Raw genomic sequence first — 27,895 nt, 5'->3', positions numbered from 1 at the left:
ATCCGGAACCTCCGAAATATTAGTTTTCATCGTTGCTCAGTGAAGAGAATTGTCAGACAAAAGAGGCACAAAACAAGCAACAAAGAAGGTGCGACAATTATTAGTAACAGATGGTCGGCGTTAAGTCAGAGGGGACCAAGTAACAAAATTGACGAAAATTAGATTTTTAGGGCATTTGATTAAGAATTACTTAAGCTACTTGGAACATTCACCCAATTTTCTTAATGTTACAATTAACGAGAGTTATAGCACAATTTTCTTTTGATTGAACTGAAAAAAAATCGATAATAGTGTGCAGTCAGAGTGGACCATATGCTTGTTGCCAAGAGAGTTGAAAAAATTTGTATTGGTTAAAATCCAATAAATGAAATAGTTTATCATCAAAATGTGATACGTTTCTAAATCGTATGACTCCCTAACGTATTTTCTGATGAATATTGATCAAGAAAGCACGTGAAATTCCATTTTATTATGGTCAATATCGTAGTTTACAGATTATCTTGTTGAAGCATATTGTGGCATTTCGCGTGCAGACAGAGTGGACCATGTGTCTCCAAGAAAAATAGTTGAAATTACTTTATTCTTCGTAATCCTTTCCAAATCAAAATATGTTTGTTTAGTAACTGTTGGGCATCATATTGAAATATACCAATACCCGTTTGATGAAGAAATTTATTTTACCGATTATTTAGGAATTGTGTACTTGGTTCACTCTGTCTGAACGAATTTTTGAAAAAAATGCCAGTCCTCTGAATAAATTATTATGAACTGTGTAACTACAGTATTTCAAAAACGTACCGAACTATGAAAATACATTCAAAAGTTGCTAGCTATTAAATGTTCAAGTTAAAAATTCTTAAATAGCTTATTAATTGACTACCCTTTATGTGATATTGAGCTGTTGTACTTGGTCCACTCTGACTGAACATAACAATTGAAAATGGTAATCAACAGTGTAATAATAAAAATATCAAATTTCAAACTTTCTGCTCACATCATACACCACTCCTATTAACTGTTGTCCTACTTGTGCATTATTTTTTCATCAAATATGTAAAAACTTGAGTGTGAACTGTAGTTGGTTGAAGATTTTCGAAAAACCGTTCAGTCAGAGTGGACTAAGTACAATCAATTACTAAGCAATTTCTCGGTTTCAAGCTTTATTTTACGTTTTTTCGTGATCAATACAGAGCAATGCTGCGATGAATAGTTATTAAGATTTATGGCAAAAAATCAAGAACATTTGTTGAAAAACTCAAAACTTATAGAGTTGCAAACTTTAAGGTCGTTTTTCTAGAAATTAAGTAGAAAACACATGGTCCTCTCTGACTTAACGCCGACCAGATAATGACATGATCTCGAAAATTTTTGTTGCAGACAAAACGGAAGCTGAATTTGTTGCGTACTTTTCAACTCGTGAATAATCAATTATTACCAACCCAAAGTTGAAACTGTTTGATGATAGATCTTTAGCAGAGTTGCAGTGTTTACCGACTCGAAGTAACCGTTCGAGAATCACAATGCAAGGCTTAAAAAACTCGTGGTGTACGATGTTTATCCTATTATTTTCAAGTTGGGACAAACTTATGTCGCATTGGGTGGATTGTCGCAACAAATACAGGTTGCGACATTGTTGCGCGATGGTTGACTTTTGATTCACTGTCGTTGCTATGTACTTGAAAATCCACAAATGTATTTCCTTTATACATTTTATTGCATAACTTCTCTGCACACTTCACTGAAATGAGAAACATTGTTTAGTACCATTTTTGAAGGGTTCTGGGCAGGTCTGGTCAATGCTGAACGGGATACAGGGATTCCGGAAGGTAGTCAATTGGATAACGACAATAAACTTCGTATAGTTTTCGCTTCAAAACCCGGCGCCACATGGTTCAACCTTCGTGGATTTTCATGTCTGTTGTTCTTGTGAAACACAAAAATCCCTACTGGAAAAAAGCCTGCTTCTCAACTTATGTTTATGTTATGTTTTATGAGCGCTTCTTCTGGTATTTACTGAGAGCTTTTCTCAGCTATTCATTATTTTGCATATGTATATCGTGTGACAGGCACGAAGATATACGTAAGGAAGTAAGGGTAATTTCCCTTACGAAAAGTTCCTAGCTCGACCTGAATGCCTTTACAGCTATGGTTATAGGGGCCCCAAATGAATAGTCATATTGGTTCCACGTGGTCACCGGAGTGGCCACCGGAGAAATCCATATTAAATTGCTCTCAGATTTTTACAACAAATGTAGGATTTGGACAGCTCAGTTTTAATCATTTACATTTATATTAACATTTATTATCCTGAAATCATCCGAGAAAGCTGCAAAAACAATTCTGAAACATGTTTTGCAATATGCCAAACTTCAAGTGTTTTACTAAAAAGTTGCAATGGCTACTTCTTCATCCTAAACTGTAGTAACATGTTGGGGTCAACAGGCACGGTAAAGGCACACTACGTCAGCGTGGTGAACCTAACATAACATCTTACTTAGGACATAGGGGAATCAACGTATTTTGGACACAGCGTTACGCCAATATATTTTGGATACTTCCATTTGTTTTTGCCGTAAGTGTCCAAAAAATATTAACGCGTTGCTGTGTCCAAAATATGTTGGTTGCCCTAGATGGTGTTTTCAACTTTCTTTTCAAAGGAAAATCTGAATAATTTATATTGTGTTGCATATTGGGAACCATTTTGGACCATCCTAACTCAAAATATTGGTGAAACTATTTAAAAACTATTGAAAAACTTTCCCAAAGACACCGTATAGCTACCAAAAAGGCACCGTATAGCTAAAAAGAAGGCATCAAAGCTGTTTCGCCGTTTCTAGCTCCAGAGCCCTAGTGGATTGTATTGAGGTGGTTCGCATAGTTGCTGGAGCTGAGAACTACTGTTCGTAATAACTGGTTAATATCATCATAAAAGTACGTTGCTGAAAGAGTTTTTTTTTGCAACACGTCGACAGGTTGTAAACTGTAGTATATTGAACAAATTGTGTGACGTATTTATATTACTTTTAGAACAGATAAATGATACCAAAAATGCTCAAACAATGCGTCAATTTCAAGTTTTCCAATTAAAATTCCGTTGAAATTTAATACTCATCATCATCATCAATTGGTCCCACTTTGTTTGATTCGTCGCGGATAGGTAAATGGATCGCATGAAAACGCAAACAGAACCGATGCCATCAGAGCAGTGACATTTTGGTATCATAACAACAACCTCCCAGCGACTGGCTCCAGCGGTGGCGAAGCTCGAGAGAACGAAACATAAAAACTTAAAAAAAAAATGTGACTGACGGTCGTCACGATTTGCCACGAATAACATGTTCCAGCCATGGGCTCTTCCTTTTTCTGCTGTTTCGTTGTGGCCTATCGGCTGCCGATGCCGGCCGCCACGCGAAACGAAGCTCCAAAAGAGCATCCAACTTGCAGAAATCCAAATGGCACGCCGATCGCGCAATTTCTGTCGATTCGTTGAACTGCGGTCCTCACTGGATGAGTATGCGGAGTGTAGCAATTCAACAATAACAAATCACGAGCAAAAAAAAAACAATGCCACCCATGAGAGCCACCCTACCGGGTCACTATGGTCCTTGAAGTCTAGTGGCTAAAATGCTCCAGAGTACCAAAGGTACTCTGTTATTTCGAAGAATTAGTACATCATGATGGTGATTTGATGTAGTAAGTAGGTGTAAATTATGATTAACACAAAATCTTTTGACCTTTTTGAAATTGACTTAAATGATGAACAATACAAAGACATATAAATCATAACCGGCACATCGGAATTTTTTGGCCACTTGGTATGCCATAGTGTCCAGGTGTGACGTAGAGGCACCATTTAGTGAAGCCTCGTCGACTGCAGCAGTAGATACCTACATACACTTCGCGGCAGTTGACCTTCCCGCTTCAACACCAGCTAGCAAGCCAGCCAGTCAGTGCCAGTGGTCGCGAGGGGGTTTTAATGGCTTCGATCTTGGTCGCGGTGGAACTATGCGCACGGGGATGTTGTTGTTGGTGTGTGCAGTGTGTGTAATGCGGACGGACCAAGATTCCGTCATCGAACTCAGTGACCAGACCAGCATTATTGTATTTAGCTCTCTTTGTTCTTCACTTGCCCGGCAGAGTTGTAGCCATGGTAGAGGAAAGGCCAGTATCGAACCAGTTTCGACTTTCGGAGCCAGCCCAGAGCAGGTTTGGTGCGAAATAGTAGCGCGTGAATGAATTCAAGTTCGCATTTTTTGTGATGAAGCGCCACCGCAGGATGTTTCACTCGCTACAGCATTATCATCATTATTAAGAAATGTGCATATCATCAATCATTATTATTGGTCAGCAATACTATTTTAAAGGCAGCATTTAACAGAACAACTAAGTTAATTTACTTGAATGCTTTGCTGAAATGCTCTTACTTGAAGTGAAATTCTTAGAGTTTTTTTTTGTGCACCTATGCAGAGCTTTCTATAATATTCTTGAAAAGAAAAATTTTCTTTTTATGGAGAAATTATGGCGGAATTCATGTTTTATTTGGTAATACTGCTTGAATCTGAGTCACTCACTCATGTATCCTGAGCAGCCCTGAAAATACATAGGATCAACTTTAAAGATCTCAATCCTGGGCGACTACTCGCTACAGCCTTGAACTAGGCCCAGGCCAGACTCCTATTGATAGACAACTATGCATCAACGCTACAAACTACCATTTGCCAAAAACAAAAATATTCGTTAAAATGTTATAGACTCAAATTGATGAATATAATTTCAAATTTTATTTCGGTCAAAGGCCGAACAGCCCGACAAAATTTCCACCTCAGACTTGCGATCTCGTTGCAACAATACTTGTGCGAACAATGCCGTGCACGTACCCCCAATCACATTCGTTTGCGTTGCAATGAACTTTGCCTTGTGGTGTAGCTAGCGATGCGAAAAGATCGGGAAGTTCCCACACGTTCGTTTCGACACTCTACAGAGGCATATCAAATGCGGCAGACTTGCGGCTCCGATTGACGACAACTGGCCCTATATATTTGAAACTGTCAAAGTTCATAGTTGGTACGGTATGCTACCGCAATATCGTGAAGACTAAAACTAAGTCCACGCTCACGTACGTACGAGAACGGGTGGTTGAAGTTTCGTAATTGGATTGGATGCATTTATCAAGATGATGCTTCCAGCAGAGAGGGTAACTCAAAAGTTGTTCGAACGCCGTGTTCATGTCCAAAATGCAAGCAATCATTAGGTTCAACGTTAATTACAGTGTGTATTTTAATGACCTTTTCTGGATTGTTCACCATCAGCTACCTATCAGGGCGCTTTTTAAAATTAGTTTCTCGCGACGCCGTCGACGGTTTGAAATATCACCCTACATTCAAAATTTCTACTGGAGCCGATGACGACGCATGCTGGGGAATTACCCACCGAAAACAATACAATGCAATTTGGGTGCCAACGGATCCGGAACCGACTGAATTTATTTTGACCATGAACCAAGTATGAACGAAAAGTTGGTAGCGAATCACGGTGCAAGTTTGTTTGGGGTGCTGATCGGTTGTTAACCTGGTTGTAGTACTTGGAGCAAAACCGTTGGGACTTATTTTATGGATAAATACAACACTTTGAATGTTTCAAAGGATTCCTCGGAGTTCTGGGAAGTTTTCCGAAGGATCTTAGAAGGTCTTGTAAAGAAAACTCCTACAGCAGGATTTTAGTGGAAAAACTGAAGCAATCCATAAAGACGTGTCCAAGAATAGCTGGAAAACCTGCACACCTTATATTTGAAGAAATTTTTGTGAAAATTTAAGGACATACATGCTAGAATCCCAAAATGGCCGCCACAATGGCCGAATTGGCACCTACTCACGATTTCAAGGGCACAAATCTCTTCGTAAACAAAGCCAGCGCACCTGATCTTCTTATTTTAAGCTTATTACAAGTGAGCAAGAACAGAATAATAAAATGCTTTGTTGTGTGAAGCTTGCTTCTTGAGATTTGTGCTTTTGAAGTTTTAATGCACTGTTGTAGCGGGATTTCAAGACGTTTGTCCTTAAGGCAGAGTTAGAAAAAAGATGGTTAACGATTGCAAGAACAAATATAGCAGCTCCTGAAAGAATTCTGGATGCATCACTAAGAATGCAACGCTTTGTTTGTTTCCTGCCTGATCCCTTAGGCAGAGATCCAGGGTAAATCTTTTGAGGAGCTGTGCGCCATAATGCTTGAGGAGTCTCTTCAGGACAGGGTATTTGAAAGAATTTTAGGCAAAATTTTAGGAAAAAAAAAAACTTAAGAGAGAGTACAACAGACGGAATTATAGTCAATTTGGATAGATTTCCAGGAACTTCTGGTGAAACTACTGGAAGAGTCTCTGATGGAATCCGCTCAACAATTTCTTATAGATTTAGATTTGCTGACAGAATTTCGAGAAAATTTTATAGCGAAATCTGTACACTTTTTTTTATTTATCTAAAAAAAATCCGATTTCCTGGAAGTGTTACTGAAGAAAACCCTCGAAATAAAAACGACGAATGTCTAGGAGAAGCTGTTTTTATGGCTACCTTAAGATAACATTAGGCAAAACATCTTATTGAGAGCAGTTGTAGGTAAATTTTTTTGGGAGATTTGGGAAGTACCAATAAAGATTTCCCTGAACAAGGAAATAGTAGATACCCTTGTTATTGGTAAATATTTTTTAAAATAAAATTTCCAAATACATAATATTAGACTACTAAACTTTGGTCCATTTTTGGAAGAAAATTCAGGAGTGATGGTTGGATAAACTTCAGGTAAAATCGGTTTTACAAAACCATCAAATTTAGCCAGGAATTTCTCTAAATTGTCGATTGAAAAAGTTTACATACGTTTTTTGATAACTTTGACAGAAACATCTTTTCGACATGACTTCCTTGAAGTTCATGCAGTTCATCAAAAACTTTCTCAAGAATTTCGTAGAAGTTTGTTTATATTCGGAAAAATCCGGGAACCCGAAAATTGAGTCTGAATGGCTCAACCTGGTTTTACAGTTCCTGGTTGATTGATGATTCAAATTAATTTTTATTTTTTGAAGTAACGATTACTGTATCTATTTATTACATTTTCTTTTGTAAATGAACTGTCAAAATTTAGTAATTTTAACTAATCAAAATTTATCTTGATTTGAGAATTCAAAAGTAATAACCATTCAGTTTCAGTCGAATTTATCTTATCGACTAAGTATTTTTCCAACCATGAATCGGAGATAAAGACACAGAGGAAATTAGATCTCATAATAATTATGTTTTCTGCTGCTAGAGCTCCGTAACTGCAATCCACGATTTTTTTGCCCCATCTCCGGACCAGTTGTGCAATTTTTCGATCCGTTGTGATACATTCGCTTAATTTTCTCACTATTCAAGGCTGTATCAATCAGCAGCATGGTGTATCATTGGGAAATGTCCGACAGGTGTTGTTTTTTACCTGCTATTTTTTTTGTATCCATTTTGTTTCTTTCATCTTGTTACGATCCATCCACTCTAATTCGAATAGCTGAACGATCCATCATTAACCGGAACTGTTTTGAATTTGTCGATTTTTCACATTTTTTTTGTGTGACAAATGGCAATCAATAACGCATTGAGAAAATTAGTTCATATTATCTGGGCACAACACGTACATGTACCCAGCAACCTCATTAGTCACAACATTAAAATCGTCTGATTTCTGATTCAAAGGCTCAATCATGATAAAGCAAGAATTACACATATCTCGATTTCCCCGCATGATTTACATAAATTCAGTTGTTGAGTGTGGTTTCAAAGTTTATGCATTTTTCAAACGCGTTTATCAAAGCCAAGCTTAGTGCTTGGCGTTTCGCTAAATAGACATGACGCTGACTTGCGTCTTCAAATTAATATTCTGTCTAAGTTGTAGTAGGTAGGTAATTAAAGAGAGCCTTACTCTTTGTCTTTACATTAACTATTGAATTATTGGCTGTGTTCGCATCTTGATCCGGTTAAGGATCTTGTCGGATTTGATCAAGGATAAGAATAGACAAAAAGTAGAAAAGTTTTCATTTAATGATTGTTCACGTGCTCAACGCGAAAAACTGAGAAGCATTACTTCAAAAAGCAAAAGAATAAGGAAGATTGTTAAGGAACTGTAGTCCCCCTCTAAACTGTAACATTCTGTAACAACCAAATGACATGTCGGAGTCGATTACGGTTACACTCACGACCAGCCCATAATTTTGCCATCTCATAATCGTAAGACTGCTTGTTTGGTTACTTACTGTGCACAAAGCTTCCTACATTGCAGAGCATTACGTGCCTGAGCCGTCGTTCCTGGGAACCACACAGTGCGATAAAAAGTTACGCGTTCGCTTGCGGTAGAAGCTTTTTTTTTTGCCATATCGTTATACGGTTACTCGAATGCCAGTTTTAATTATGGTGGTGGCGGTGTGGGTGGGTGTCGGGTTAATCACGCGACGACGCTATCAAGCAGCAACATTGTTCCTGAAGTAAACGAATGTAATCCAATCTGCTGCTGTGCGCGTTCATGACTGTCGTCGACGTTAATTTTGCATAGTCCAACGTTCAATTGGCATAGCTTGATTGGTCAGCTTAATAACCGATAAATCTTTGACAGGCTCAGGTTCCTTGTTTATCTTCTCTGCAGTAGTCTGTTATGCGGAAAAAGATTAGTGAAATCTTAGTTCGTCTGTATTTGTTTATTTATTTATCAGATATTTATAGCTGACGTAGTGCCCTATTGGACAAAAGAGCTGTAAATTAGGTTAAGTAGTTAAGATTAAAGTAGCAAACTATAACTTTTTTATAGAACAGGCAAAAAATCTTGTCCCAAATCGCAGAACAAGAAAAAAGGCTACAAATCAGAACTCTAGGATCAAGCCAAAACTCTGGTTGAAACGTAATCTATGATTATTGTACAAATTTATCAATATGTACTTGATTCGGCAAACTTCACGATGGATCAACTCAAACTAAGCAAAAGACATACTTCGCGTCGTTATCATACCGTTCTATCGCTTCTACCCGCAGACTGAATTAATTTATTTGCTTTGAAATTTATGACCCCAATCGAGGGCGTTTGGGGATCACTTTTGGACTAATCACTTTCCAGCACGCACAACAATAGGCTAATTTCGTTGGTATGTACTGTATTGGCGCTCTCTAAAGAGTACAACCGTTAATCGAGCCAAACATCATCATCATCAACAACATCATCATAAAATAGACGGCGGAAAATACGGCGACCGCATCAAGGTATTGGTGTCTGTGCGACTTCCGTACTTAGCATAGTTACACGCGCAGACTTGTCAGCACTTTTTTTAGTAAGAAAAAAAATCGGGTCCAAGTCTACGCTGCATACACATTTTAATTTTTTTTTTGTATAAACGAAAGTCTGCGAGAATATGAGAAGGCCGGTTTCAAAGGCACGCTATTACATACATTTTTGCCAAAATCTACGAGGGGTAAGGGACTCTGAGATGACTAAAATTTGGTCTACAACGATTATGAACGGCCCCTTGCTGGGATTGCTCCTGAACAGCCCCCTCTTAGGAATTGTTTCTCCCAGAATTCTTATTCTTAACAGAATTCGTGGTGGGATTCCTCTAGAAATTTTTGCTGCGGTTTCTCTAGAAATTTCTGCTGTAATTCTTCAAGGAATTTTAACTGTTTCTTCTGCACAAATTCCTCTGGAAACTCATCCATGAATTATTCCGGGGGATTTTTATAAGAATTCCTTCAGATAATATTTTTTCCAGTTTTTCTTGGGATTCCTTCAGTTACTCCTGCTGGAATTCCCCCAGAAATTCCTCCTAGAATTACACCGTGAATTCATTCAGGAATATATCTAAGGATTTTCCTAGGGATTCTTTCACAATTTCCCCTTGGGATTCCTTCAGGAATTCCTGCTACTATAGACGCCTTCAGTTATTCCTCAAGACATTACTCGAATTCCAGGAATTCCTTAGGCGATTTCTCCAGGATTCATCTTTAGATTTCTCTATAGGTTGTCTTCCATGGATTTCCGGGGGATTCTTTTTTGGATTCCTGCTGAGATTCTTCCAGAAATTCTACCGAGGATGCATCCAGGGATTTCTACGGAGATCTGTTTAGGGATTCTAAAAACCCTATAGACTACTTCAGTTATTTCTCAAGAAAACACTAAAATGATTTATTCAGGAATACCTCAGAGGATATTCCAGGATTTCTTTACAGACTTCCCTATGGGGTGGCTTCCATGGATTAGCACTTGGGGTTGGGATTCTTCCAGGATATCCTCGTAGTGCTTCTAAAAGAATATCTTTTGGTAATGTCTAAAAAAATATCTGGTTATTTCTTTGGGAATTCCTGCAGATTGTCTTATTAAACTTATTATTGGAATTCTCCCGGAATTCATGCTAAAATTTCTCAAACCATTTTTTTTCCAGAAATTGCTCTACACACTTAAAAATTCTGAAATTTACACCAGACATAACCATCAAAGTATGTAAGCATTTGTAAGACTGAATTACAGATTGGACTCAATTTTACGCGCATCATGTATGTAAGTACTGGTTAGCTGCGTTAGATGTCAACAAATCCATTTCGCCAGGAACGTAGAATCAGTATCATATTTATCAGCCACCTTTTAACTCGGTGAAATAGCCGAAAGGTAAGTGATATGGTTCACAATCAGCAAATACGGTTTTTTTTTATATCTGTTAAATCGGCTCTAGCGATTGTCTAAGAAAAAAAAAGTTTTATTTTGGGGTGTCGTGGAAGACGTAAATTTACATGTTTTGACCTCTAAATTTGTGTTTTGAAGGCGCTCGTATATGTCAGGTTCAGGACACCTAAAATTACATGATATTTTCTAGGTGTGTAGATATTCCCCTAGAACTTTTGTTTTGGAAACTCCTCCGTGGATTTTTGAAGGAATAGCATCCGGAACTGTAACAGTGATTTCTTCGCAGATTTTAATGGAAATTCCTCTAATGATTCATCGAGGAATAGCTCCAAGATTTTTTCCACATATTCCTCTAGGAACGCCACTAGGGGTTTCTTCGGAGATTGGAATAGGGTTTTCTTTAGAAGTTACTCAAGATATTTATTCAGAAACTTCTCTAGAGGTTTCTATAGAAATTAAGTTAGAAATTCCTGTAGCCTTCCGTCCTGTTATTCCTCAAGTAATTTCTCCAGCGATTCTTCCAAAATCACACCTGGAATTTCACTAAAGATTTCTCTTGTGATTCCTCTTGAGATTTTTTATAAGTTTAAAAGTGTCCCGACCCAAATTGCACCACGGAAAATAGTGTATAACTTTACAATGCATGCATCAAAATGGCTGATTGTTTAACCATATTATGTGTAGATGATGCCATTCAAATTTCATCAGAATCGGTTAGGTATTGACGGAGATATCTCCGGTGCGAGAATATAAGATTTTTGGAATCTTGTACACTCATTCTGAAAATAATTCATGCTATAACTTTATTGTTAGTGTGCCAAAACGTCTGATTAACTATAAGTTTTCAAGATAATAAATATTAAGTGGTAAAATTTTCATCGAAATCGGTTGAGTACTTATTTTTATAAAATTCAAAACTCAAACCGCTTAAGGCGAAACTGGAAGCATTTTCTCATTTTTTCGGTTTTTAATTTTTTATTAAATAACGAAGCAATATTTTCAAAATCGGTTTTCGTGTACATGTAGAGTATGGATCAAGGTATCTTCTGAATTTTTTTGAGGTGGAAAATGTTTTCCATTTTTGCAGAAACCATTTTTCGTGAAATTTTGTTCAAAAATGGTTTCAGCAAAAACAAAAAACATTTTCCACTACAAAAAAAAATCAGAAGATACCTTGATCCATACTCTACATGTGCACGAAAACCGATTTTAAAAATATTGCTACGTTATTTAATAAAAAATCAAGAACCAAAAAGTGAGGAAATGCTTCCAGTTTCGCCTTAAGAGTGAATTTTGGGTACTTCTTAACAATTTTGAGGAGGTTTGATTGCACTATTTCAACCATAAAACTGTCAATATTCCTGCGATTCTCAATAAATTTTGAAAGTGCTAACCTTATATAATAACATGTTTTCAATTTTGAGCCATTTTGGCTTAACACTTTCAAAATTAGTCAACAATAAACAATGCTGCATATTGCGAGTTTTGGCTACATATACGACCAAAACATTTTATCCGTTTGACCAAATCGAATGAAATTTTAATACAATATTTCTATATACATACGCTATCTACAGAAAAAAAAATCATTGTAACCGGTTCAGTATTTCTCACTCAAGCGTTACATATATGTTAAATATTTGTTATTTTTATTCTTTGTACAAGATTCCCAAAATCTAAATTTCTCGCGTCTGAGATATCTCTGTCAATACTAAACCGAATCTGACGAAATTTGGATGGCATCATCTACACATAATAAACTGTTTCTGGTCGAAAAATCAGCCATTTAGATGCATGCAATCAAAAGTTACACATTATTTTCCGTGGTGCAATTGGGGTCGGGACACCCTTTAGGTATAGGTATAGATTATTTCACAGAAATATCTCCAAAGATTTTTCCAGGGATTTCTCATTAAATTTCTCCACGGGTTTCAGGGGAATTGTGCTTCCTATTGTGATAAATGTACAAGCGACAGAGGATGGTTACGGATTAGAATACATTGGACATTAGCGGAATAGCAGCAGAACCATATAGCCACAGCTGTAAAGGCGTGAGTATCCAGCATGCCCTGCTGAGGTGGACGGGTTCGATTCCTGGTCGGTCCAGAACTTTTCGTTAAAGATATTTCCTTGACTTTCTTGAGCATAGAGTATTATCGTACCTGCCACACGATATACACATGCAAAATGGTCATTGGCAGAGGAAGTTCTCAGTTAAAAACTGTGGATGTGCTCATAGAACACTGCTGCACGCTATGTCCAAAGGGAAGTATTATGAAAATCGAATGTACCTCAAATGTCTTTCCCTAGGATCGTAGCTTTGGAACTCTAGTTTCAGAATCTGTGCGGTTTAAAATATTTCATCTTGGGTTTTTTGATATTTCTTATTTTTTATCTATTTTCCCATACAAATATCGAAAAAAGCCATTTTGAGGTCAATTTCGTCCCATATAAAAATGTATGGGAAAAAACCCAAGATGGATCATTTTAAACCACACATTTCCTGAATCTAGAGGTCCAAAAATATGGTTCTAGCGAATACATTTTGAGGTACATTCACTTTTCATAATACTTCCCTTTGGACATAGCGTGTGCTGAGAGCAGAGGAATCAGAGCTGAAAGCAGGCTTTGTCCCAGTGGAGATGTTACGCCAAGAAGAAGAAGAATCAGCGGAAACAGAGCCAGCTGTGCTTACCGTTACCACTTCCATTTCCGTCTACCGTCTTCTGTAGATCATAAAGCTTCGAGAAAGCTGTATTTCAGTAGGTGGCACAAGAAGAACGAGTGAACGATTCGGTAGTTCTGATGTATGAGTAAAGCATTTAGTTTAAAAATGTCCCGATTTTGTTAGCCTAAAACGGTACCAGAGGTTGACAAAATCGGGTCATCATTGTAAATGATGCATATGTAAACCTTTAGCAACCATGGCACATAGATCGGTTTCATAACGCTTGGGTGCAAACTGATCCCTATAGGAGAGCAGTTACTGATAGGAATTTGATGTACAGATGGCAGCAGTGAGCAACGGATTTGGTTTAAAAAATTTACACAGGTTTTGAAATAAATATTGTTGTGGGATAAGCATCTGTAAGCAGGATGCATTCGATATAGGAAAATTCGATCAAAGTTACAGAATTAAGCCGTTAGTACACAGGGTTAAATATTTGCCCAAAAAGAAAACAATGCGCAAACATCTTGTTTGATTCGATCGAAATTTCATTAGTGTTCATTAGTGTCAAACTGATGTTGTTTCTTGAGTTCTTTCCTTGTCAAATATTTGACCCTGTGTACTTCAGGCGTTACTGAAGGCGTTCAAACATTGTATTCCAGGGACAATGAGAGTACATATTGTGTTTTTTAGCCTCGGAATCGATTCCTTCATTCAAAGTTATTGATCACATTATATTCCTTCCGAACAGTCTACAATCATAACTATGGGTCTGTCTGTCCATAAGCTACGTAGATTCATAGGGAGGTGGGGCTGAGGTGGGTTCTGGACAAAGTTTACGGTGCGGTGCAAATTTCGAACATTTTGAACGAACAAAAGTCTACCAGGGAGAGAGGGGGGTGTCTGAAATGACTAAAAATAGTTTATAGACAGCGTGTAGTTACCTACTCTTTCTTGGGTTGCGTGAGAACGCTGAAAAAACTGGTGAAAATGCGGATTTTATAGCAGCAGTATGAACAATAAGTTGTGTGTAATCAAATTGTCTTCCATTCTCGTACAACAAGCTGATTTTGCAATTCCTGATCAAGATCACGAGATGAAATGCATGGATATAGATAGAACAATGCTCGGTTTATCCCCAAAGACGAGAGAACAATGATACAACTGTTGCTTTCGATTCGATATTGACGCTGAGGCACATCCACAGATGAGCCTAATTAAGATTTCTTATAATCCGTCACTAGTGAGCAAAACCAGCCTGATGCTTATGCATTCAATAGAAGCAATTAGCAATAGCTTTCATCGTTGCTTACTACAATTGTAATTTGCGTTTGAATTGATCAGGTAGCGCCAGTTTGTTACAATAACCCAGCTGCCGTCAGCGCCAACGCAAGTTTGATGAATGACTGTATGCAGTTGTCCGATCAATAATATCGATTCAATATAATTAAAGTTCAAAGGCTAAGGTGGCAACTAATTCTATGCTGTTCGTCCGCAGCACCATGACTAAGACTGTCAAGAATACGTCAATGTAATAATTACTGGTGGTAATACGAACACCTTTCATCTTTAGTGCAAGTTGAAATCCAAACATTGAACATCAACCAGTCTAATGAACAATACAGATACTGAACACTAAAATCACAATATGAATATGAGATATCAAGCGTCGCCACTAGACGGCGGTTAAATATGAATGACCAATGAATGGTTTGATATTCCCACTAATAACAACAACCCGCAGACAGCTGAGGTTGTTTCGGAAATACTGAAGCTGGTAAAGTTTCTGTGTAGGTTGAATTTCGCACCAAACAACGCGTATGTTAGCACGAGCCGCACGGGTTGATTGTGTTCCGTTTACAAACATGCAGTAGCAGTGTAAATTTAACGCTAGAGAAGCCACGCCGAGAAAGTTACACATGTAGGTAGCTATGTGTGGTAGCACTACTGGATATAAGCCTACACGGGCAGTAGGGCGCTAGGGCTAATCGATCAATACGTGTATATTTAATCTGTCTAACCTGATAAGTTTCCGAGGTGAAAAGATGATGCTTGTAACTTTTAATTTCAATATGTGTTCAAAATACGATTTTATAGTGAAACATTTTTTGTTAAATTGCTTAATGGAGCCTACCTAACACTGTTTATTTTCTTTTTCGATAATAACTAAGCCTTATTTACGTATAGAGAGCATTAATCTAGTTAGATAGTCCGTCTATCGATATGCACGCAGAAAAAATAGGCGTTTTTAAAACAATAAAACGCATGGTTGATTATCAAACTGAGCATTTACTTCTTCCAAAGTTATATTTCTTTGTTCTTACTTAGAGTTTATCGATCAAAACAACCAATTCCCATCATTCCATATAACGTTAAAATCTTCATTTGTTTCAACAAAATGGGGACCATAAACATGGCCCGGAAGCACTTACACATATTTAAAATTCTTACCCCAACATCGCCACAACGAAGAAAGTGTAGCAAATCTATCACTCCAACTTCCTGGTGCAGTTTTGGCCGTGATGGATAACGTGCAGCAGGTACTCAAGACAGCATCCACAAAAAGTTTATTGGTTTCGATTTTTTGCCTTTTTATACGTTCTCGCTTCCATCCGCTTGTCGAGTGTCTAAAAATATATTTGCGAGCTGCCGTCACCAACACAATCACTATCCGGCTTTGTTAGTGGCAAAAGTTCAGTCGTGTAAAACAATCTGTTATTTTATGCTGAAACTACCAAATCTCTGTTTATTCTAACAAACTGTCAAATATTTCAGCAAATGAAAATATTTGTGTTGTCATTTTTTTCCTGTTGGGTACATTTCCACTGCGACCAATTGTTGATTATCATACAATGGAACAGTTCAGTTTAAACTAGAAATCAGTTTGGAGACGAACCAGCCTCGGGCTGAAGTCTCGATAATAAAGACATGAAGAAATCAGTTTGTCGCTATAGCAAACTGAATAATCGGTTGCATTGAACTAGAATTTAATTGTGTTTACAATTTATTTTTCTGCGTGTGTATTGCAAAACAGTAAAGTTTCTTGTCTCACGTAGCCAACGATTTACTAGCCGACGAATAATATATTTCGATTGAGATCGTCATAGGCTGTCACGTACCATGGCTGAAGTAACGATCTCAGAGATTTTCTTCAAACTGAGTACTCTATCCCATATACTTGAACATTGTTACAGCAGTGGAATTGTGTCAAACACACAAGGTAGGCTATGGTGGTCTGTTCATTTCCTATCGGCCGTTTAAGATATTTCAATAATCCACATTGACAAGTACAGCCGAAGTTGTATATAAAACTATGAAGAGGGTTTAGTATGAGCTAACCAGTGTCAATGTAATGATGACTCAATTTTGTCAGCCCCTGATTTTATCCACTCCAGATTTTGTCAGCCCCTGATTTTAGCCACTCCAGATTTTGTCAGCTTTCTTAGCGGATGTTGTCAGCTTTTTTTACCAATGTGTTATACATGCAGCGCTCCCATTGTAAACTTAATACGAATTCAATTTTATGCCTTTCGATGTCTTATACAAATTGCATGAGACAAGCTTGGTGGTCTACTCATTATTGTTTTTGATTCATATGCAGAAGATTCTGGGTGCAGACCCTGGCTCGTTCCTTTCCTCTTACTTTGTATTTTATCTAGTTTCGCTACAATCTCTTATCTACATATACAGGGGATGGTCAAAATGTTTGGGATAGGCAACTTTTTTTTCTGTCACAAAAAAGTTCAACATGCTATAACTTTTCATAGAGCGGATCAAAAAATCTCAAATTTTGACTGTTTGTCAACCTACTATATGTGTATCATTGGTACAAATTTGGGCTCGATTGATTAATATTTCGCAAAGTTAGAACCGTTCGGGTAAAACACTATTTTTTAGACAACTAATTTTTGAGCTGCCATATCTCGGAAACCAGTGAACCGAATTGAATGAAATTTTGAACGTACACTAAAAATATGTAAATACTTCACAAACTATTAAAACATAGGTATTTTTTAAACGTTGAAAAAAATTATCATGGTTTGACACTTTTTGGATTTTTCTCGAAAAAATTTAATTTTTTTACATCAATGTCAATAAATTTTCGTGTTGATATCCAAAGATTTTCAACTTCTGTTCAACTTCTTATCTCTAATCAGATATATTAGAGCCTATTTAGATTGAAGGAAGAACACATTTAGTAATTTTTGTGTGGTATTGTAAATTTGACTTATTTTCTTCTATATGTGTAAAAATTTCAATATATTGTTGATAAACATTAAAAAAAAATCATTCAATTCGGTTCACTGGTTTCCGAGGCATGACAGTTCAAAAATTAGTTGTCTAAAAAATAGTGTTTTACCCGAACGGTTCTAACTTCGCGAAAAATTTATCAATCGAGCCCAAATTTGTACCAATGATGCACATATAATAGGTTTACAAACAGTCAAAATTCGAGATTTTTTGATGCACTCTATGAAAAGTTACAGTATGTTGAATTTTTTTTGAAGGAGAAAAAAAGTTGCCTATCCCAAACATTTTGGCCATATTATATCAGAATCTACTAGTAAAAAATAAATTTATACCGTAACAGGCTGAATACCGCACTATGGCCAAAACTCCGGGCTGGCCAAAACTGAAGCTTCTACCCTACGGATTGAAGAAGCCGTTTCCCTTCCTTCAAACTTTCACAGCACAGTATAAATCTGTCATATAACGCCTACAAGTTATGCAACCAAGGGAACTGTGCCGCTTTACAGTAATCTTCACACAATCTATCACTTTTCATCTGGCATCCACGCGCCAATACGTGAACCCGTTTACAGATGCAGTGAACTCCGCGGTCTGTTGGCAACAAGCGACTGCAATCATTGTTTCTCTCTCCCCATCCCACATTGAGCTGCAACCTGACGTAGCAGGCGCTATTGTCGTCTAAAAATAGAAGATCATCAATCAATATCACGCACTGAAAATGCCTGTTCGTCCCAATCAGTTATCTCATTGGTTCCGTGTGTGAGTGTAGCTGGTCTAGCGATACTACAGTAGCATCTACGGGCGGTTAATCAATTTTCTTTCTCATTTTTTTGTGTCTTATGGCAAATTTCTTCACCACGGTTTAACCGGTAAGCTAGACTTCCCCATACCTATAGTTAAAACTGGTTTAACGCTTAAGCGATGGTGAAGAAGTCGGCCCTTATACAAATTACATAAAAATCAAACCTTTTTCTTAATGATGTTACGTTTCATTTATTTTGCATAATATTACCTGAGAGCTTTCTTTACCAATTGACCATTTTGCAATCGTATACCTATCATGTAGCAGGCACAATTATACTGGCTAACCCTTTATCCAACTTTTTAAACCAATATCGTATCAGATACAGTCTTCATTCGAGACATTCCTTCAGGTTCTTCTCCTATGATTCCTTCAGAAACTTATGTTGAATTCAAGAAATTCCAGAGATTTTATCCAGAGGATTCCCCCAGGAAGTTCCTCATGGGAGTCGTTAAGAAATTCCTTTTATTGTTCCTCCAGGATTTTTTCTTGGTTTTGGTATTTCCTTCTAAGATTTCCCAAGAAATTTCTACAGCAAATTTATCCAGAGATTCCTCCTAGAATTTCTTTTGTTGTTCCTCTAGGAATTCCTCTTCGGGTTACTCCAGAAATCCCTGCTGGGTTTTCACCAGAAATCCATCCTGATATTCATCAAGGATCTTCGGCATGGACTTCTTCAGGAATACCTCCAAACATTCCTCTAGGGATTTCTCCAGAAATTCTCCTAGGGAAGATTTTTTTAGGAATTTCTTTAACGTTTCCTGCTGGGATTTGTTCCTGTTGTTATTCTTCGATTTCATCACAAATTCATCCTGAGATTCTACAAGGAACTACTGCAGGATATTCTTCGGGGATTTTTCAGGAAACTCTCCACAATTTTGTTTACTGATTCATCTGGAAAATCCTCTAGTCGAGAGAACCTTTGTAAGTTTTTTTTTCAGAATGCGCCGTACAGGTTTCTCTAGAGAACCTGAGATTCCTTAAGAGATTTCCCGAAATTCTCCAGGAGTTCCTTTAGGGATTCTACCGGGAATACAGATATATACCTGAAAGTTTCGCTAGGAATTTAACATATAACTCTATCTTTCAGCATAAGTTATCCTTCTTCTTTTGAAGAGTTGCTCGGTCCGACGTAATGTTTTGATATAAAAAAAAAACACTGATGCTTCCGAAGTCAAATGCGTTGCTCTGCTCTATTAATATCAAATCAGGTTTTTTCTGTCTTCTAGACACAAATTGTCGCACAACACAATTAAACGTGTATGTTACAAACAACATATCCAACACAGCATGATTCATAGTATGCTTTTTGATGAATGATTTTCATTCGTTGACAGCAAGAACTAAACATTATAATCCATGCTGCTCAAACTGTCTTCGCTTCCGTTGCAATCTTCTGTTATTTGATTTGGAACCTAAAGCTTACAATTATTATATGCTGCAAAAAAACTGTGCTCCACTATTTTTATTCTTGTCGTAACGTTCTCCTCGTCTTAGTGTTTAATGAGCACTTCCACAGTTATCGGCTGGAAGCTTCCTCTGATAATGGCCATTTTGCATGTGGGTAACTCTCGCTGAGACCGTCCCACTATTTACACCATGTCTTCAAAAATGTTGAAGGTGGCGATTTTCTGAAAGTCCTCCCCAAAAAAGTAAGGGAAATGCATTTGGTTAGTCAAATTGGTGGACCTCCCGTTAGTTAGAGCCACAAGCATTTTGGCGGACCCCTCGATTTTTGTCAATTGTTGGTTCATTTAAACCGTTATAACTCGAAAGTTTCGCCAGAAACCACCTAAAAACTATAGGTTGTTGAAAAGAGAGAAGATAGGGCTACTATTTACAGTTATAAAAAGTTGGGTCGGCCATATTGATTTTGGCCGCCATCTTGGATTTTTATACCAAAACTGTTTTTTCACCATGTTGGCAACCACCGATTTTCAAAATTTTTGCGTCAATCGAAAGAGGGGACATTTTTACACAACATATCAAAAATTTAGAGATGTATCTTTTTCCTATCAAAAGTTATCTGCACTTTTGTGAATCATGCCACTTTTGCGCACTGGGCCAGGTGCCGATTGTTTACATAAATGCAGCGTTATTTCACAGTGTTGACGAACATTTATTCTAAATCTGAATCCACTAATAAAAAGTTGAAAGTTTCAGCTTTTCAAAACACCAAAAAAGTTTAAAAAGCAATGCCCGCATCGTTGAGAAACAGTTAAAAATGAGAACGATCCTCCGATTTGCCCTAATTTTGCTGCAGGTGCGATTGTGTATACAAGCAGGCGCCAACTTTGATGCTGTTTCGTGTCATTGCCGGTGCGCATGAAAATGTATGGAGAAAACGTGTCATGATTTACAAAAGTGCAGATAACCAGTGTACGCAGAATAAGCCACCGCAAGCGAAAAATAGGCAACAAAGAAAGCACGGCAACAACGTTTTGTTTTTTCGTTAGCAGATAATGACAAAATCACTCCCGAGTTTGTTCACAACAAAAACGGTAGCAATATTTGTCTCGTTCTATTCACTTCGTGATTTTCGCATTGTTTTACAACTGAAACTCAACTCTGAGGTTTGCAATAGTCCTATTTCGTCCAAATGCTTATGAATTCGATAATGTGGGTCGAAAATTTCAGCAGAAAAGCCGGAATATCCGCACACACACGGCAAGCGATGTTTGTTTTATTGCTCTCATCGCCTGACATGCGTTTGTTGCGAAGCGCCTTTGTTACCGACATGCACCGCTTAGGACAAAGCGTTTGTTTTTCGGCGTGATCCGTTTTTCGTACCCTGCAGATAACTTTTGATAGGAAAAAGATACATCTCTAAATTTTCGATATGTTGTGTAAAAATGTCTCAGCTTTCGATTGACGCAAGAAATTTGAAAATCGGTGGTTGCCAACATGGTGAAAAAAATGTTTTGGTTCATAAATTCAAGATGGCGGCCGAAATCAATATGGCCGACCAAACTTTTTATAACTGCAAAGAGTACCTCTATCTTTTCTCTTTCCAACAACCTATAGTTTTAAAGTGGTTTCTGATGAAACTTTCGAGTTATAACGGTTTAAATGAGCCAACAATTGACCAAAATCGAGGGGTTCGCCAAAATGCTTGTGGCTCTAACTAACGGGGGGTCCACCAATTTGATTAACCAAATGCATTTTCCTTACTTTTTTGGGGAGGACTTTCAGAAAATCGCCACCTTAAACATTTTTGAAGACATGGTGTAAATAGTGGGACGGTCTCAGCGAGAGTTACCCATGTGTATATCGTGTGGCAAGCACGAAGATACTTTATGCTCAAGGAAGTCAAGCAAATTGCCGAATAATTCCTGAACCGACCGAGAATCGAACCAGTCATCCTCAGTAAGGTCATGCTGATTATCCGTGCGCTTACCGTATCGGCTGTATTTGCTATCAACCAAATTTCTCGTAGACGAGATAGAGAAGTGCCTAATAAATAATGATACCACCTTACGGCCGTTTCCAATTTCAAACTAACTATGTTCATTGGATAGTATCTGCTCCGACCGAAACATATTACGAGGTTTCAAGGAAGCGATACATTACGTTCTTCTTGTTAGGCTAAAAGGTCACGTTCTAGAAAGGGAAGCATCGGCTGTAAGTATACCTTGCGGAGAAACCCACATGCTACGTGTGGAACGACTGCGTTGTATATGCTATGCAATTGGGCCTTCGAACCCGGTAGCAGCTCGAGCTCATTCCCCCTAGAGGAATAGAGACGCAATTCTCTTGTAAGCGTGGGAACACAGGAAAACCCGTGAAATTTATTGAGGCTAGTAGTGTTTTATGCTACAGGATTAGTTAGTGAATGTGCGAAATCTACACTACATACATTTCGTGATTGATTATCATGCTGAGCTTGTTAGCAGTTCACACTATTTAACTTTCAAATGAGAGTCCGAATGAAATAATTTGGCATACATCTAGTCAAGCACCCGTCTAATGTCGAATTCGTTTTTGAACCTGGGTTAGAACTGGATTGGCGGAAAATGTGTAAACAAGCAAACGTCAAACTAACTCAAACAAACTTTAGTACAAGCGAAACCGAAGTCGGGTTGGGGTTGAAACTGTGATCTCATCCAGTTCCAACCCAGGTTGGAACTGAATCAAAAACGAAAACGACATAAGTATGTTCGTACCCTCATCGGTCGCGTAATAACGAAAGTCGTATTAATCACTACTTATTGACGTCCAATGGAACACATCGTCACAAATTGAACTAAAACGCGGGGTCCCGGTTGTTGTTGGTCATTTCAATATAAACGAGTGGCAACGAGGACAGTCGTTGACGCTGACACATCTATATCAACACACCGAGATGCCGAAGCAGATATGTATGTAGATTCAAATCATCAACATCAACGCCAACTCGGCAGCTGTCCGAAGAGAAGAAGCCAATGAATGCAAATCGGAGCCGATAAATGAATGTTAATTGATAAGCGTTCAATCCTTGTTCCACCTCGTTGTTCCGGTTGTTAAATGACGCATTCTTGAATGTTAGGGGGGATTTGTATCAGGGAAGACTAAGATTGAAAAACATGGCATTTTAAGAGTTGTAACTTGTTATTTGATGACAAAACACGCTTAATGGATTCATATCCTTCTTGCAAAAATATAAGTCCAGTAATTTGTTCAAGTTAGTAAAAGGCAAGTATGAAAAATTGAATCTCCTATTCCATACCACTCCATTTTTGTGAAGCTACATTATCTTACATTACGATACATCGTAGTGTGTTACTCTATATCATGATAATGGAGTTTGTCAACCGATGGACCCAATGTTTTAGTAATGAACTATAAACAAATTCTAATTGGCTAATTGATCCCCCTTTTGTTTCTCTCATTTTCCAGATCTATCAACACCTCCGATGGTACACAAACCCCCAGGAACAGCGATGGATCGTTCGGATATTGTTCATCGTCCCCATCTATGCCACCTACTCGTGGATTAGTTTACTATTTTTCAACTCGGAAAGTGTCTACGTATACTTCTTCACCGTGCGGGACTGCTACGAAGGTAAACTCCGCTCTTCCTTCATATACCTACTTTATTGTTTTATTGAAAATCATCCTTTGTCACAGCGTTCGTAATCTACAACTTCCTGTCGTTGTGCTACGAATACCTCGGCGGTGAGGGCAACATCATGTCCGAAATCCGCGGCAAACCAATCAAATCGTCCTGCCTGTACGGGACGTGCTGTCTGGCCGGAAAGACCTACACCATTGGGTTCCTGCGGTTCTGCAAACAGGCCACCCTGCAGTTCTGCCTGGTGAAACCGCTGATGGCATTCATCATCATCTTTCTGCAGGCCTTCGGACACTACCACGACGGTGACTGGAGGTAAGATTTGTAGGGGGTGGGGATGGGTCAATTCAAATTCAATGAAATGTGGTGTGGTACACGTGTAGAGTGCTGTCAGGAAGATATGATAGTCACTAGAAGAGGGCCGGCAAAACAAAGGGCCATTGTCGCAACCGAGAAAGTGTGCGCTGCTGCTGTAATCGAGATTATGAGTGATTGACATAGGGTTTTGCGCGCAGTCAGTGCGGTGTGAAGTAAATGGAGTCAAGGATTCACAAGCAAGCAATTTCTCTAACAGGTCGTGGGCAATGTTTGGCTCTCAGCTGCGTCATTCTCTGAAATTGTGGAGCTGCTGATTTATTGATTTTGCAATTATGAGCATGAAATTCGGTTTACTGATTTTTTTTGGTTTCATAATATTTGAGGCTCTACATCACGGTTTTCCAGGCTTGCAAATAAGACCTTCCGCTGGGATTTATATAAGAAAATATTCGGTAATTTCTCTCTATAATTTTCCGTAGAATTCTGCTAGGATTCTTAACATCTCCGTGTTATCGTGTAATTTCGAACGATTGCACGCTAAAATTTTGATAACCTTTTGCTAGTATTACACGTTTTACATAAGTAACAACGTATGGTAATGACTAATTCGCAAACAGGCTTTCCAAATGTACATCCTTCTCGCAACAGCCCGCGCAAGGCTGAATCGACACTCTCTTATGTGTGCAGACCATCTCTCGTTACCGTGTGCAACAGCATCAGTGAGAAATGTATCGCCAACAGCACGCACACGCATGAGCGAAAGATGTATTGAAACAGCCGCTGCTTCGGCTGCTTGCCTGACAGTTGCATACTCGAGTCGTATCGAGCCGAGTTGGAAACGTCGTCAGTATTGTTGGCCGCATGGCGATGACAATCTTCGGCTAACCAAGCCGGCTGTCGCGTAAAGGGTGTCATAGGCTGTCACGGTTGCACATGGCTTAACGCTAAAAGTTATTCACAAAATATGTGCTCAATAAATATTTTTTTACAAACATGATATGCCTTTCACAAGATGCCCCAGGGGCGAAAAGAAGTTTGTGCCAGCGTTTGTCAAAATTGTAATCTGGCTAAAATATACCACTGATGTGAGATTCAACTCTCTTTTATATTGAAAACATGGCAGTGCATTTCACATGCCAATAAAAAATAATGCTATGCAAAATACTCTACTAGAATAAGACTTACAGGTACATAATCTCTATTTGAAAAAATACATAATACATGAAACGCGTCGATAATTTTGAGCGTGCGATACACCACGATACTCGACACGTTCATCAGAAGTAAAATGCTCGGGCCGAGCGCAGGGATTTTCGTCACTTCGTGTCCAGCCAACGAGAGACGGTTTGGGCTAGAGCCGAGGTTGTCATCGGCGAACGAACGCACAGCGAAAGCAGACGATGTGAGCAGTTCCCGACAGTGATGTTGTAGGTCGCATGAGTTTTATTCTGTGGGCTGTCATGAACCATGCATTCACAAGGCTGTCATGGGAATAAGAGTGTGACAGCCATCAAAATGCTATCATGATGCGGTACTTTTGGGAAGCCTGTTCGCAAATGTCGTGCACATCCCAAATCTGTCAGAGTGCCCAAAAGTGTCAATTTCCTAAACATGTCAAATTCATGTGGACTACGGCGTGGTTGACGTCCTTGCTGCCCCGCTGGTTCCATCTTTTAATTTCGTGTAATCAGTAGGAACTCATACCATGATTTCTCCTAGAATTCATCCCGGTATTCCATTCAGGACTCTCCCTGAGTTCCTTTCAAGTATACTTCTAAGTATTATTACAGGAACTCCTTCCGGGATTCCTTTGGAAGCACGTCACGCAAAACGAAATTTTCAAACCCCTCTCCCCTCTTCGTACGAGTTTCTCCTACAGTGATAGACATTCATTTAGCCGAGGCTAAAAAATTTTTTAAAAAGTGTCAGGAAACTCATACAAAAGATTTTATGATAAAACTTTTTTATCGTAGTGATAGTGTATCTAGTACTGTTTTATAAAAATGTAATACATCACACTTATATATACACTGAAACAAAAACGAGGGTAAAAACCCTTCAAATGTCATTTTTTGCCTAGACATTCGTTTAGCCGAATTGTACAATTTTAAGAATTCCATAATAAAAAACCATCAAATTTCGAAAAATATCCAACAAAGTCATTTTGTATGGTGATCTGCATTATAGATCGACTTGTAAATCATGAATTAGATCGTTTTTAGAAGTGTTGCAATATTAATTTGGCATGCATCTCATATAAATATATCATAATATTGTAAATGTTTCCAAATTGAGATTTGATGTAGTTATTTTAATCGGAAGTGTTTCAAAAGAATCCAATGAAAGTTTCATGACCGAAGCAAGTTTAAAATTTATGAAAAACAATGTTTTTCACAGAAAAAAAAACGCAAACCATAAAAAAATCACGTTTTCAAGTATTGTTTTGATGAAATATGATGGTTTCACTTGCATAAATCACAGCGTTTACTACTATTACGTCTTCTAATAGCTCCCAATATCTTCTAGACTGTATTCTGGCTGAAATAACATACATTGAACGGCTCATATTTCAAGAAATGGCACCGAAAGTATTCAAATTTCTAGCATAAACTACTTGTTTCATAATTTAGACATTCTTTTCAAATAAAACATGTTAAAAATGAATATGGTTCACAACTAAGACTCATTTATAATATATTTCTTCAGATTGAATGAAATAAGCCAATTGTTTGACCTTATCTTGCATTTTTGTATAAGCACCTGCTTTTGAACAAACAGGGTACAAAAAATCTGACACTTCTTGCAGTTCTTTCACTTTGCAGTCTTCTAACTCATTTAGTAATGCTAGTATCAAACAGGTATACTCCACGGGCATTAGGGCACGTCTTTATTTCAATGCAGAACTATTTATTTTAGCTTTTATCAACCCCCTTTTTAAAGTTTAACCAACCAAAAACTATATATACTTATTTTTTTCATAACATTTCATGCAATAATTTGAACATTTCTTACAATAATTCTGTGCCATATTTTCAAAACTGCTAATCTAGCTTACGTTTGAGTGTTTACAGAAATTGTTTTTCTTAAATAAATTTGTTTATCGTCGCTTCTCCTTATCGGGACATTTTTTTATAATATTTCTCTGAATTTCACAAATAAATAAACTTTTAAGGTCAATTATCTTGCTAACACGTCATAAACTAAATGCCTTGGAGTATATCCTCGAAATATACTCACGAAACTGCAAAAAATCTATTGAAAACCAATTTTTCATTTACCTCGGCTAAACGAATGTCTAGGCAAAAAATGACATTTGAAGGGTTTTTTACCTTCGGTTTTGTTTCAGTGTATATGTAAGTTAAATGTATCACATTTTTATAAAACAATACTAGATATACTATCACTACGCTGCCCATAATCGCATAGTTGACGTAAGCGCCACTGTATTTTTCAGCACACTTTTGAAATTTTATCAATAATTAATGAAAAGTTTATGATTTTTTTCACGTTGATATCTAGCTAGTGATTAGATCTTATGCTCTATTGAATAAAACTGGCCCCAATTATGCACATTTGATAGATATTAGCTTGTGAGTGTTGACATTGTCAATGGTGGTTACGTCAACTATGCGATTATGGGCAGTACGATAAAAAAGTTTTATCATAAAATCTTTTGTATGAGTTTCCTGACACTTTTTTTGGTCTCGGCTAAACGAATGTCTATCACTGTATATTTGTATATTTGTCACAATGGATGGCCCCTTTAGGGTTTCCTTCATAGATTTCCCCAGGGATTCCTTCCTAGATCCTTCCAGGGGTTCCAACCGGGATTCTTTCATTGAATTCTCATGGAACTCTTTAAGAATTTCTACCGGGATTTCTTCAAAAGAAATCTTCTAGCTTTCAATCAGGGATTCCTGAAGGGATTTCTTTAGAGATGTTCCTATTCCTGATTTTTTCGTTAATTTATGCACATCGCTATTCTTCCAGGGACTTCTTTTGGCAGCTTCTCCTGGGATTTCTTTCGGCGTTTTCCCAGGATTCTCCCACACACTTAAATTCAAAAATTGATCTCGGTAAACGGTTTGCCGAGAATCCAACAGCTGATATCTCGGTAAAGTATTTACCG

At 37.8% G+C, this 27,895-nt stretch overlaps 1 protein-coding gene across 5 annotated transcripts in view; it reads left to right on the top strand.

Annotated features, from left to right (window-relative positions):
- Positions 1–27,895, top strand: part of LOC109420223 (transmembrane protein 184B) — a 93,673-nt gene that overhangs the window by 47,188 nt on the left and 18,590 nt on the right. For all 5 annotated transcript variants that reach the window (XM_062853798.1, XM_062853799.1, XM_062853800.1 and 2 more), the window contains exons 3-4: positions 23,274–23,439; positions 23,505–23,763. In XM_062853798.1, the coding sequence (XP_062709782.1) occupies positions 23,274–23,439; positions 23,505–23,763 (425 nt within the window). The remainder of the gene's footprint in view (positions 1–23,273; positions 23,440–23,504; positions 23,764–27,895) is intronic.

This window comes from Aedes albopictus, chromosome 2 (assembly GCF_035046485.1).
Source record: "Aedes albopictus strain Foshan chromosome 2, AalbF5, whole genome shotgun sequence".
NCBI classification, from domain to species: Eukaryota; Metazoa; Arthropoda; class Insecta; order Diptera; family Culicidae; genus Aedes; species Aedes albopictus.
The sequence above is the reverse complement of the archived record's forward strand: the minus strand, read 5'-3'. Positions and strand labels throughout refer to the sequence as shown.